Raw genomic sequence first — 13,155 nt, 5'->3', positions numbered from 1 at the left:
AGCAAGCATTTTTGACTTAAATAGAAACTAAGAGAACTACGAATGCTTAAGAAAGAAAAATAAAAACATACATGGATCGAAGTTTACCATCAAACAAAATGAATGGATTGGAAGTAAAGTAGCAATCTGTCAAATTCAATCAATTCTATTACTGAAATGGTGTAATTGTACATTAATCACCACTTTTTTATTTCTTATTTTTAAATTCTAGTGTATTGACAATTTATTTAATGTGACAACGACAGTTTCTTCATTTATTCCTTTGCCACAGTTTGGTACGACAAATATCAACACGTTCTGCTTGTCAACATTAAAATTCCTTGCTAGTTATCAATTTCAACAAAACATGAGTGAAAATATTTGTTAGTTATTTCTTCTTTCCACTTTTAGCTCTTTTAACGATATTTTTCTAAATTACTTTCATTTATTGGTAATATTTTTTTTTTCTTTTAATAGCAAATTATATTCAACTCAAATTAAAAATATTAAAATAGTTGATGTTAAACATTTTTCTGCTTAAAATCTTGACGGTTTCCTTTTGTTACTAAAATTAATATTTTCAGAAGTTATTTGAATTATACGACCCATGTCATCTTATGATCTATCACAGTTTGTTATAATCAAAATCCATTTACGTATAACACAACTAATTTCAGCGTATCTTGCAACCTTATAAGGATATTTGTTTCAAAAGAATGGAATATTGCGCACTTCCTTGAAGATATTATTGTTGCTAATATTCTGATTAACTGTAACTAGTCGATAAGCAATTTATTTCAGACCAAAATTTACATACTATCACTTATTTGAAAACAATTTTCATAAGTTTGGGATGAAACGTGCATAGAAATAATACTTTCTTGATGATACTATTGTCGCTAATATTCTGATTATTCTGACCACTTCACAATACGAAATCTAATTATCATTGAATATGTATCGATGTATAACATTTTCTGAAACAATCACGAAAGGTTAAACTTTTTTTGGACATTTTCTAGCTATTATATTTGATAGATATCAGTGGAGAAGCTAATGGTGCTTACCACTAGTCAACTGTTTCGTTGATAACTAGATCCTTTGAAAAGCACTCGTCATAAGATGGTGGTGGGATGTCGTAGTAATTTGGCGGTAACAGAGATACTATAAAATGTTTTTAGTTTTAGCTCATTTAAATTGACGGAAATAAAAAATAAATTGGATTGGAAATTTCATTCTAAGTAGAAGTGACCATCACACTTACTTCTAGTTGGTTCAATTCAAAAAATTCAATCTTTTTTATCTTTCCATTTCTTATCTCACATGAGCAATCGTACCCTCTAAAATTGATTAAAATATTTTCTCTTCTGCAATTGATTAAAATAATGTTTTATTGCTTTATGCCCATAAAACAAATCATTGTTTGGCTTCGGTACTTGAAAATTTGAAAGCTTTACCTTTTCGAAATTTAGATTTCTGTAAAATATTTGTGTCTGTTATGGAACTTGTCCCGATGAAAATTGGTATCTGGATAAAATATTCATGTTTACTCTCAAGTTTTAAATAGTTCGGTGCTTTTAAAAATATATTAAAGTATTCTACAACTTTCAAAATTAGATAAGAGAATATTTCATTAAGAATACTAATAAGCACATGATAGCAAGTATTAGGTATCACGAGAAACTAGTTGTTACATATAGATAGCCTTAACCAGGCTTGAGAATCATTTAATTTATTACTTAACTAACAGTTGTTTTGAAGTATTCGATAATTGATTGCAATATGAATATTTACAATAGATGAAAAGTTCAAAAAAAAGCAGACTGTCAAGGTACAGATGATATGTTTCATGTCACTGCTCATTGTAATCCTATCAAAGCCAACGTCCAGTTTGAGGTCATACTCGAGGGTCATACATCCACTGATCTCGAAGCCGGGTACCAAAGCTGGTACATTGAAATTTGGAGTATATTTATACTTTGATCCATTCGGTATTTTATGTGCATCCATGCCAACACCTGCTATCAATTTTATAAAAGTGGAATTAGGCGGTTGCTGTGAAATGGTTAAATAGAATTAATATAAGAAAGAAAAAAAAAAATGATTTCTAAACGAACTGAAGTATCGATCAGTCACTACAATGCAGCAAGAAAAGTTAAAAGATAGTAATGAATTTACCAAGCGTATCCTGGAACCATTCTTTAGCACATTTCAACGGATGTGTCGCTATGCAGAAAACATGTTGTTGTATCGATAAATGAGAAAATTTTATAGATTTGCCAGATCTATGCAAAATTTTTCTTTAAACATTTCACAGATAAAAAACTATTGAATGGCCCAGTTCTCAAAAATTCAAATTAAAAACCTGTCATTCTGAATTTCAACAGATTCCAAACATCAGTTTAAATACCTGTTATCAATATATACTTGAACAGGTATTGCCTCGCCAGGAACCAACCAACGTTTTGAGACTGACAGTTCAACATCAAGGTAACGACCTCTAAAAGAATTTAGAAAGACATATTTCATTATGACCTTTAGCATGAAAAATTAGTCAAGTATAGCTCAGAAGCAAAATTGATATCATCTAGTGAAAATTTAAACTGAATTTTTATAGTAACTGAAAGAAATCGTAAAATAAAGATTCACTTCTTGAATTCCATTCTTTTTCTATTATAACTATTTTGGAGTGCATCCATACATTGGGACGGATCAACTGGACATACGACTGGAAACACCAATGTTTGCTTAAGTACTAGCAAACCATAAGAAAAGCATTGCACCTAAAATATGGAATTGCACTGGGATAAGTGCAGTAAATTGCTGAAAATTTGCATTTTTAATAAATGGATTAAACTTCAAAGACACTTGCATTGATGCAATATCGCACACGTCCATCACAATTCCCAAGATCAAACGATGTGTAAAGGCCTTCTTTTGGTAATTGGAATGTAAATTCAAATTTATGACTTCCAGTTTCGATTCCGCGAAAATTTCCATTCCGTTCGTATTTTTTTGTTCTTATTGCGATTGTTGCTGACAGTCGTAAAATATCATTAAGCTGTAGTTTGAAAAAGAATCCTATTAATAAGTCAGTTTTAAAGTATTTAATACAAAATTTTAAAATGAGTAATATGATTCAAGTATTTAATACAAAATTTTAAAATGAGATACTTAGATGAGAAACTGACATGCCACATTGATACTGCCCTATTTAAGCATTTGCTAATAGAAATTCAGATATTCGACTAATACGTGTAATATGATTCAAGTATTCGGTATACATTCAAATCTTATATTATTTTCTGTGTTATATTTATCTAAACTTTACATATCTAAAGAAAGAATGCGATATTTAATAGACAATTTTTTGAGAATGAAATTTCTTCTAAATTAAGTGAAACTAACAGTTGGCTGGATTGGTCTTTTGCAATTTGTTTTTTCTTCGGACCATAATATTACGGTTTCGTCTATCAGAACTCTTTTTTGTTCACGAGGCAGAGGACGGAAACAACCATTGCCTATCTAAGCATTTAATTTTAAAACTTATAAATTGGGGATCAATAAATTATAGGGCGGATAATTGATTAGGTCAGTGATTGAATAAAAAAGTGAGAAAATTTTATTAAATAAAGAAATATGCGAAAGTAGACCACTCGGATAGTGCAAAATTGATACAAATTAATTAATATTCTCAACTCAAAAAACCTGCCTTTTTATCTATCCAAAAAACTCGAATTAAACCGAAAAGCTGTACATTAATTAGATCACAAGATAGATTTCTTTCAAGTGTAAAGATCACTTCACCATGAATTGTGTCACCAGGATTGTAAATTTTTTTACTTAAAAGTATATCAATATGATAGGGTAAATCAACCGAAGAAGTATCTTTCATACTGGATGATGATGCCATCGTCACAATCTAAATTACGTAAAAATTAAGTATAACGTACGTGTGCACAAATGAATTGCAATAGTGAAATTGATGATATGAACAATACTGCAGGTTTATAATCTTATTTCCCATTTCGAATAGCATATTACAATGACATATATTTTAGCAGAGACCTGCGAATGATAGAATAAATTTACCCTCGAGATTGTTTTATAAGTCTGTGATACGAAAACGAGTGACCGTATACTTCAAATAAATTTTTTACAAAATGATTTTGTAGAAAATATGAAAATTGCACGCAGATGGTATGTTTATGTAATTAATTACTTGCGTTTAAGTGATTAATTTTTTAGATGTTATCAGCATGTCAATAGCATAAAAGAAAACTATTAAAAGAAAGTAAGCACATGAATTATGACAGAGGAAGAGAAGAGAAGTGGTAAGGAAAGCAGTAAAGTCAGCAGTCATTGAAGAGACATTTTTGCAAACCATGCAGGCTGACGTGTAATCGAAAATGTCATCGATGAGAAGTGCTGTGTGCATGGAACTTGTCATCGTTACACATACCAATAACAAAACAAATAATTCAACATTTACGGAATTTTATCAAAAACTGCAATAAAATAAATTATAATTTTTAATAGACTCGATGGAAAATCTGCAAATTATAAACTAACAAAATATCACATTTATAGTTTACAAAAATATCACATCGTATTTTCATCAAATTAGTTGCTAGTGCAGTTGTTAAATTAGTATTTCATTATTAGATGAAATATGATGGAGAAATTATACAGAGACCAGTTTTGCAAAATTTAATAATTTTAATTTAATAAAGTTTATTTTATAATTGCACTTATTTCCTTCCATTTTTATAAAGTCTATTAAATATTTATAGAGCTGTTCGAAACTGTCTTTGAAGTACTTCAAAATTATAACGGTAGCAATGTTTAATTAAATTATTTGAGAGAAACAATGATTTCAATTAAATAATTAAACGATAATTCATTTCGTCATTGGGACATTGATCCATCATAGAATTAAGTCTTATCTTCTGAATCGATTTTCTCTTCTAATGCTATGTAAATCTATTCTTCCCATTATCACATACATTGAGAGATGATAAGTGAATGATGACAATATTATATTCGTACAACGGACTCAGCCATTATCAGTGATTGCATGGTTTAATTTAAAGTAAAGGTCATCTGGGCTGATCACTGTCACATTATTATTACCTTTCTCCTTCTGTGCGTTCCCGCATGTGGAAGGGGGAGCATATTTTGATACTTCAGTTAAAATTGTTAATTAAATTATCAATTAAAATTGAAATTCACTCCATCATGTCCATTCACTTGTTAATGTTTGAACTCTTTTACTTTTCTTTTTTTCAATAAATTATTTAATTAGTCGAATCATAATGAGCTAAAAATATGTATTTGCATTAGCCATGTTCTAAAATTGTTTCAAAGAACGCAAATTTATGCTCTTTGAAATGTTGCTTGTAAAAGATTCCATCTCAAAACTGATAATATCAATTGGACTTATAAATATTAATAAATATTAAGACCATTTCCAGTGATCAATAAAGTAGCATGTCTAGTATCAATATTTTTACCAGGCATAACTGAGTGATATACTAACATTTTACTCAAAACATGGAACTACTCATTTTTACAATATTAAACCAAAAATTTTTCTGTTAGTAAGGAGCTATTCTATCATTTAATTAATAACAAATGAGAATAATTGTATTAATTCAAAATTAGATATTGTTGGAGTATTTTAGGTGACATTAGATTAATGAATCATTATGGTATAGCTAATGAATGTTTCTGTTTGTGTTTATGCAATGTTTCTTGATAAATCAAAATAAATGTGAGGAAGGGAAAATGAGATTGGAGGAGTAGTTTTTGATTTTTGCTGTCATGTGATAGGACAAATGACTTTGTTTTAGGGGTCGTTATTTGTGCAAACACAGTTCATCGGCCCTTTGATTTAGTTTAGGAAGGGGGCTGACTATCAGTTTGGATAAGATAACACCCGAATTGGATGACGAAACATTACTGCCACTGCTTTATAGGTCATCAGCGCAATTGGTGCGGGACAGAAGACGCAAGAGCAAAGGAAACCGTAATGATTATCCATCCATCCATGCATCCATTTTGCTTTTAGGCCGTTCTTCATCGCTTACTCTCGCCTAACTGCTCTGGGCATCCGCAATTTTAGTTGTTCATTTCGAACCTGTCATATTCTATTTTTGTCCTCTTTTTATCGCTTACTTGACCCTAATAAATTAGCAGCATATTGAAGTTCAAACTTAAAAAAATTAACTTTAGAAGAACTTCAGGTTATTTAGGTGTTGATAATCTTAACTTCCAAGTGTTATCTACTAATTAGATCGAAGCTGAACATAAACAGATTTCTGCTTCTTTTAACACAAAATCATCAGACACTTCCAGAAATATACAGTTATGTTTCCGGATGACCTATCTGCAATATAATTGTCATATGAGAACTACTTAAGTCGGATTTCATGGGTAAAGTTCATTCAACCATTATGTTCACATGTATTGACGGATTACTGTGCGAGTCTGCTGAAATTATTGATTGAGTTTTAAACTTCAACATTATTCTGTTTCTTTGAGAGTTTAAATTTATGCCTACGATGACAATATTTAGTCTGACAGTTATACACAACTGCTATTTCAAATTTTCAAGTAAAACAGTTCCCGCAACCGCTCTTTTCGTTGAATAGAAATAATAAAGAGGGTGATAGATGTCACATTACAGGGTGACAGAAAGCTACCAAGAGATCATTTAAGAATTTATGATTACCAAAATTAATCTTAGGATGTCAAAAAATAGGAGGTTTCTCCTATTTTTTGATATGTAGTGCATTTCTAGCAAAGAATCAGAAAAGAAAGAATACCCAAATAGAAAATGGTGTAATTCCCCACTAAATAGGCGATCACATAATGAACGGTGGACAGGCGCAGTAATGATTTGTAACAAATCCGAACAGTCATTCTTCTTTTTTTGAAATGGATCTTTCTTCAAAAAAAGCATACCTTTTTTCTTGTGGGACAATAATTGTTAGATATTTATTACAAATAAAACTTGCGGAGTCAATACTTCCTTATTACGTTAATTCGCGGAATTTTTCCTTAACAAAATATACTTTTTGAGCAATGCCATTTTGAATAATTTAAAATTCAAAATATGAATTCAATACAGAAACCATTTTTTGCCTTATTCTCTAGCATCAATTGCTAGTATGGATGGGTCATAACTTGTTAAAAACTGAGATACAGAAATTAATAACTATTGTTGTATCTTATTTTACTGAGAGCAATTTGTTGGCTGGAACAAATTTCACTTTGAACATTACTTCTCCATTATCGCTACAAACTTTTTTGAATTTTTTAATTTTTATAACAGAATCAAGAGCAATGTAAAATAAGGTTTTCTTAACAAAGTCATTTTACATTCATACTTGCAAAATCGAAAAATTGGATAGAAAAAACAGTGCAACAATCTTCTATTTTTTAAAAAAAAAAATTTCATGTTCATAATTTTCTCTCATCGGCTATTATCATCAAAATTGTTTCATGTGTTATTAGTAAGAAAAATAAAATTTTATGTACAATACCGAACAATTATTTCATTGTATTGGTAAAATCTTATAATTACTAATTGTCAATTTTTACTTTCCGATTTTTCAATAGTTCGTCAGTCATAGCATTTTAAATGATTTTTCAAATGCTTGAATTGAATTTTATTGCAGACAAAACTAACTAATATCAATGTATTCAATTATACGTGAAACATTACTGATATATTTTTGAAATCGTAAGAAAATTTTAATTGAAATTTCTAGGAGCAAGACTGTTGAACTACGAACTCCCTGCAGAGGGAGATGAAGCCAAGAAGTGACACTGTCTATGTGAAACGTCTGTCTGGTATTTCGAGTGACATCAAATGCGACATGGTGAATAGCAATGTGGTAGAAGTTCGTCGTGAACGTGCCTTCAAATGTATTATCTCTGTTGCAAGTACCTTAAGTATTTCCAGCTTGCTAACCCTTTGTCTTGTAGCGCCATCCGCGTATAATTTTGTCGACAACATGGGAACATTCACCAGACAGGATTTCGCCTTCTGCGAAGTATGTTTAGATTGATACAACTTTGAAATCAGTCATCTATTTGTTTCTTATAAAATTTTTATATAAAGCATTTATTCCCAACAGACATCTGAAACTGATTCCATTAAATAATTAACACATTCTGTTTCTCAAAACTGTCCAAAGCTTATCAGTCTAAGAGGATTAATAATTAACAGATTTCAAAAGAAATAGAAGCTAAAAAGCAACGCAGTTCGTACATACTGTGCTACTGAAATGTAATGATTGAAACAGTAATGATTGAAAGTGAACTTTTCGGCTAAGAACAGCAGAAAATTAGAAATTTTCAGTCAAAAAATGAATGAATGTGAATAAGACTTGATATAATCACCATTGATTTAATGTTTTCATTAATTCAATTTTTTGTCACATTTCTGCCAGTATCTTCTTCGGAAGAATTCAGTTGGAATTCTTGGGTTACTGGTAGTGTGTCAAATGAGAAAATTCAATGAAATATTCTGAAGTTCTTGATTTCATCTACGAAGTGAAAGATATTAAATCAAATAGACTAGAAGAAAGTAGAGGCATGCAGTACCTTCAGGAATTCTGTTTGACCACTTCTTTCCATTAATTTTTCTGGCAATATGTAGAATATTTGTATCTCAGTGTAGAAATTACTAAATTTGAGAAATAAGATTTCTTTTTTGTACTTATAAAAAATGGAAATAACATTTTGAATTCAATTAATTATTTAACTTGAATATTAAATCAAATATTAAGGAAATTTAATTAAAATTTAAAGAAAGAGTAAATATTTACAGAGTGCGACACACGATTTGGAGGAAGAGCTATCAACGATACAAAGAGTGAATCCAAATCGAACAAGGCGAGATGTATCTCATTACAGCGGTTTCAACCCAACAACACTTTTCACGGAACACGTCTCTTTCCAGGAATGTCCTGGTCTGTCTCTGTTCTGTCATTTCTATTCATCTCTTTAGAAATGTATAAAAAGTTTGCTAGTTTAATGTCAATTTTAAATGCATATAATTGCATTGGAAGTGATGCACAAGCACAAACAAAAATTTTTCAATTCTCCATAGTTTTAGTTTTTAGATTATTTGTTGATAAAAAATTATTACTATGATAAGATAATGGAAATGAATATTAAAATTATTTTAAAGAGAAAACTATACCTCATCATTTTTTAGCATGCTGTATACCTGGTGAGCGAGGAGCACCAGGTGATGCTGGTCTACCAGGACTTCCTGGAAGTCCTGGTCCAGATGGTGCACCTGGCAGGCCTGGTGCCACACCGAATGCATCTTGTATTCCAGAAAGAATATTCGAACCACCACCTTGTCTTCCATGCCCGCAAGGTCCACGTGGTGTACCTGGGCATCCTGGATTCCCAGGTGATCCGGGAGATCCTGGCATACCTGGGAAACCCGGTAACTTCGCTATTTTTTAGTGGCATTTTAGAGTTATATTTTACAATTTGTGTTAGAAAATAAGTATTTATTTTATACAATTTGAGTAGTTTGGAGAATAAAAATTGTTTTCTAAATTTCTTTTTGAGGTGCTGATGGATTGCGTGGTAAGCCTGGTGAAGATGGACCAGCAGGTCCCCCGGGGCCAGAAGGTCCTGCTGGACCACCTGGTGATAAAGGTTTCACTCCTCATGCACATGTTATTCCTGGTCCTCCAGGTGATCCAGGTGATCCGGGACCATGGGGACCACCCGGTCATCCAGGTTTGTTTATTTTGAATAGGAATTTGTCATTAAGAAGAATGCATCGAATTAATATTATTTTTTCTTTGTTTTGAAATGACGAAAAGTTATGAAAGGCTTAACGATTTTGCAGGATCAAATGGTGAAGATGGCTATACTGGACCTCCAGGTGAAAAGGGTTGGCCAGGACCACCAGGACCACCCGGTGCAATCGGACCACCTGGTGCACCAGGACCTAGGGGAGAGCAAGGACCAACAGGTTTGTTCCATACAAAAAGCCGATATCGATTGACTTTAACTTTACTCTAAATACTGGTGTTTTGAAACTAAAATGAAATGTCAAGAGAGAAAGCATTACAAAATATTACGAAAAGAACTCTAGAAATATCATGTAATGTGAAAGTTTAGGAACTCCTGGAACATGTGTATGTCAGGATACGGAGGTAGTTATAGCCGATATGTCTCGTCGACAACCAGATACAGAAAAGACGAAGAGCAAGCAGGAAATAATTGATGGGAATGTTCAACAAGAGTCAAGAGTAAAAGAAATTTCGGGATATCAAGGCTTAGAAGAACCGGATTTGCTTTCCGTGTCAAGCGAGAAGGTAGGAGACGACAGAAAATCATTACAAGATGAGAAGCAGTATGAAGTAGCAGCAAGTGAGTTATCTGATATATCACGAGAACGAGGTTCAAATAGACACAAGTTGGACAGCAGCGCCACTCATCAAGCATTTGGTTATCAGCAATGATACGACACCTTTGTTAAGGATTACTGCCATGCATGCATTAGGCTTGAAGTATGCACGGGTAGCTCATACTCTTGTTATGATTAATTAGACCAGACAAAAAAACCTTATTGTATTTAAATTAAACGCTGGGAACTTGCAAGTTAAAACTTTTCTTGGTCATCAACAAGTTAATTCATGCTTTAGAAATTAAAAGGTTTTCCTAAATTACCTAGCGAAATTTACCTGACTCTTTCATCTTCTGCTATCTCCTTTTTCGTCCTACTTTCTTCATTTAAAATATAGCCACTTATAGCTCACTTATGACTATTTCTTTATCCTCTATTTCAATCGTTCTAATATTAATTACATTTGCTCATTTATGCATTTTTTAATGCAGAAACTTCAATTCATTAATTTATTCCATCCATTTTTCATGACCCATGTTTTGTTTTGGCGACCTTTGCTCTCTACTGCTTTTCTCATTTTATCATTATTTTCTGCATTCCAAGATACTGATGCCTAATTGGAATCATAAATCTTCCAATGGTATCACTGCATACTTTTAAAATTTAAAAGCGTTCGGACTGTACCTTATAACTTTTCTGGGTTACTTTCTGAATAATTTAGTTAATAATATAATCAGAACAAAAACGACGTGTTTTCCATACCTCCTCTCACGCTGCAACTATGATTTATTATTTCAGATTTTTCATTTCTGTTCAAAGTTGTTCTATAATAAATTAAATGCATTTTAAAACCATGAACTTTAAATAGCTGGATTCAATATGATTGGATCAGTTAATTGATAACCAAACTGATTCGGACATAGATATCGAGCTGTTAGCAGTTTGGTTTGCCAGCTCTTATATGGAGAGTGAAGTTTGGAGTAGATTAGATAAGTACTGATGGAAAAGATCCCTGAAAACTTATGGCAAAAGTTAACCGGCTGAAATCAGTACCAGTTTCAAACGAAAGATAATTTGCAGGTAAAAGGTAGTAAATTCATTTATTAAAGTGAAATGAATGACAAAAAGTAACGAAATGTCGATTTAAATTTTAATATTTCTAGAAAGAGCGTTTGTTTTTATCAACATATTAGAAAGATTATTTTGAAGAAAAGATTCTTGAATTGGGTTTAGGAATTTAACCCAATCGCACTCGCATATGAGTACATTGGATTTCCCACCCATTTTCGTTAATCTCATTAGTTTTCAACATTTTTTCTCCAAACTTTTGCTCAATTACAATTTTCCATCAAATTGCTCAAAAATCCTTATCCCTGTCAAATTTATGAAATATCTGCACAAATTCAAAACACAAATTTCTTTTAAAGTTTAAAATTGATAAGGCATAATATGTTACATGCAGTAATCAGTGGGAAGGAAGAACCATGAGAAATTCTTCCTCGATCAACCGTTCATATTGAATACTTAGAGAATGAAGGGACCTGTCACACACCTCACATCAACTAATTCCACTTCTAGGTGTTATAATAATAATATGGGTAATTTCTGTACGATTGAAACCCAATACTTGATTACTTAATACTGTACCTTTGGTCATATTAAGCTTGTTTTATCACATAACATAGTGGGTGTTGTGAGTTGGTTCTTCTTTTTTGTTGATTTTATATTTTTCCACAATTATTTGTCATGAATATACCTGGTATTCGAGTAATCTTGTACTTGAACATTAATTCCATGTTCTCGATTTTTCCAGACCATTATCATTTGGTTAGTGATACCCATGCAAAAATAAGAAACTAGCAATAATTCCATAATTATATCAAATTTTATCACTCATAATGATTGTCACTTTACACAGAGAAGGAATTTTAGAACATAAATAAAAGACAAAATGTTTCTAAAAATTTGTTATGAGGGAGAGCAGCTCTACAGTAACAATAATAATAATAACAGTTTAAGCACAGCATGATTTAAAACAATGGGAATGCCCGATTCATGAAACAATAATATGTGCATCAAAGTGCATGAGGCGCATTGATTCGTTTGTTATGCCAGGTGAGGATATGTGAAATCTTTTTAGAATTTAAAAAGTGGGACATTAGGAAAGAATTACACGAAAGAATGAGGGAGTTGAAGAAAAATTTTTAGTAATGATAATAGCAACCGGGCATCAAAAAATAAAACAAAGAAAGACGGAGTTAAGAAATCTTTTGAACTAAACATAAATGAGTATCTAAAATGCATTGAATTTAACGGAATCTAAAAAATTGTAATACGGAAATCCCAATATTATGGTGGATGCAAACAGGTACATAGTTTATACATTTTGATTATGGTCGCAATATCAGAGCAACATGTTAATTGTCAAAAATCATGTAAATGCAGCAGCCATCGATATATTTTGATCAATAAATTACAGTTCCGCACTACTTCGGTTTTTAATTGATAAATGCACTATTCTCTATTCTGCAGTTTTTATTTTCTTGCCATTTCAGATTTATGCTTTATATGGAGAAACACTTTGCCTAGTGGAGTGGTACGTGCATAATTGCGATACTTGAATTCTTATGTTACTTTAAGATGCCCGATTCGAAAAAAAAAAAGAAACGATACTCAAATAATTTACAAATCCCAGGGAATCAGTCTTGGTCTGTCCGTAATTAAATACATTTTAAAAGCTACTTTTATCTTTTTTTTTCTGCTAAGATGAAGCGCGTACAGTTCTCAAT

General features: G+C 31.6%; 4 protein-coding genes and 1 non-coding gene across 5 annotated transcripts; 4 read left to right on the top strand and 1 right to left on the bottom strand.

Moving 5' to 3' along the window:
* Positions 1–71: 71 nt before the first annotated feature.
* Positions 72–367, top strand: Bm1310 (Uncharacterized protein; the record flags this gene model as incomplete). The annotated part of the gene is made up of 2 exons (XM_043079066.1): positions 72–113; positions 212–367. The coding sequence occupies 2 exons, from the start codon at positions 72–74 to the stop codon at positions 365–367; spliced, it is 198 nt and encodes a 65-aa protein (XP_042935000.1).
* A 681-nt stretch (positions 368–1,048) lies between these two features.
* On the bottom strand, positions 1,049–3,892 carry Bm3635 (Conserved hypothetical protein, putative; the record flags this gene model as incomplete). Its single annotated transcript, XM_043079064.1, has 9 exons — positions 1,049–1,143; positions 1,437–1,506; positions 1,804–1,997; positions 2,158–2,264; positions 2,390–2,479; positions 2,629–2,762; positions 2,852–3,040; positions 3,388–3,504; positions 3,692–3,892. 9 exons carry the CDS (start codon positions 3,890–3,892, stop codon positions 1,049–1,051), a joined length of 1,197 nt encoding a protein of 398 aa, XP_042934998.1.
* On the top strand, positions 1,817–2,053 carry Bm12566 (Uncharacterized protein; the record flags this gene model as incomplete). The annotated part of the gene is made up of 1 exon (XM_043079065.1): positions 1,817–2,053. One exon carries the CDS (start codon positions 1,817–1,819, stop codon positions 2,051–2,053), a length of 237 nt encoding a protein of 78 aa, XP_042934999.1.
* A 3,901-nt stretch (positions 3,893–7,793) lies between the features above and the next one.
* Positions 7,794–10,481, top strand: Bma-dpy-2 (Cuticle collagen dpy-2 precursor, putative; the record flags this gene model as incomplete). The annotated part of the gene is made up of 6 exons (XM_001900855.2): positions 7,794–8,039; positions 8,819–8,960; positions 9,209–9,448; positions 9,577–9,750; positions 9,863–9,988; positions 10,138–10,481. 6 exons carry the CDS (start codon positions 7,794–7,796, stop codon positions 10,479–10,481), a joined length of 1,272 nt encoding a protein of 423 aa, XP_001900890.2.
* A 1,062-nt stretch (positions 10,482–11,543) lies between these two features.
* On the top strand, positions 11,544–11,610 carry Bm16824. The gene has a single exon (XR_006228114.1). It is a non-coding gene; the product is annotated as a small nucleolar RNA Bm16824 (small nucleolar RNA).
* Positions 11,611–13,155: the final 1,545 nt, after the last annotated feature.

Source organism: Brugia malayi (genome assembly GCF_000002995.4).
Source record: "Brugia malayi strain FR3 genome assembly, contig: Bm_v4_Chr2_contig_001, whole genome shotgun sequence".
Classification (NCBI taxonomy): Eukaryota; Metazoa; Nematoda; class Chromadorea; order Rhabditida; family Onchocercidae; genus Brugia; species Brugia malayi.
Note: the sequence above shows the minus strand (reverse complement) of the source record. Positions and strands in the feature narration are given on the sequence as shown.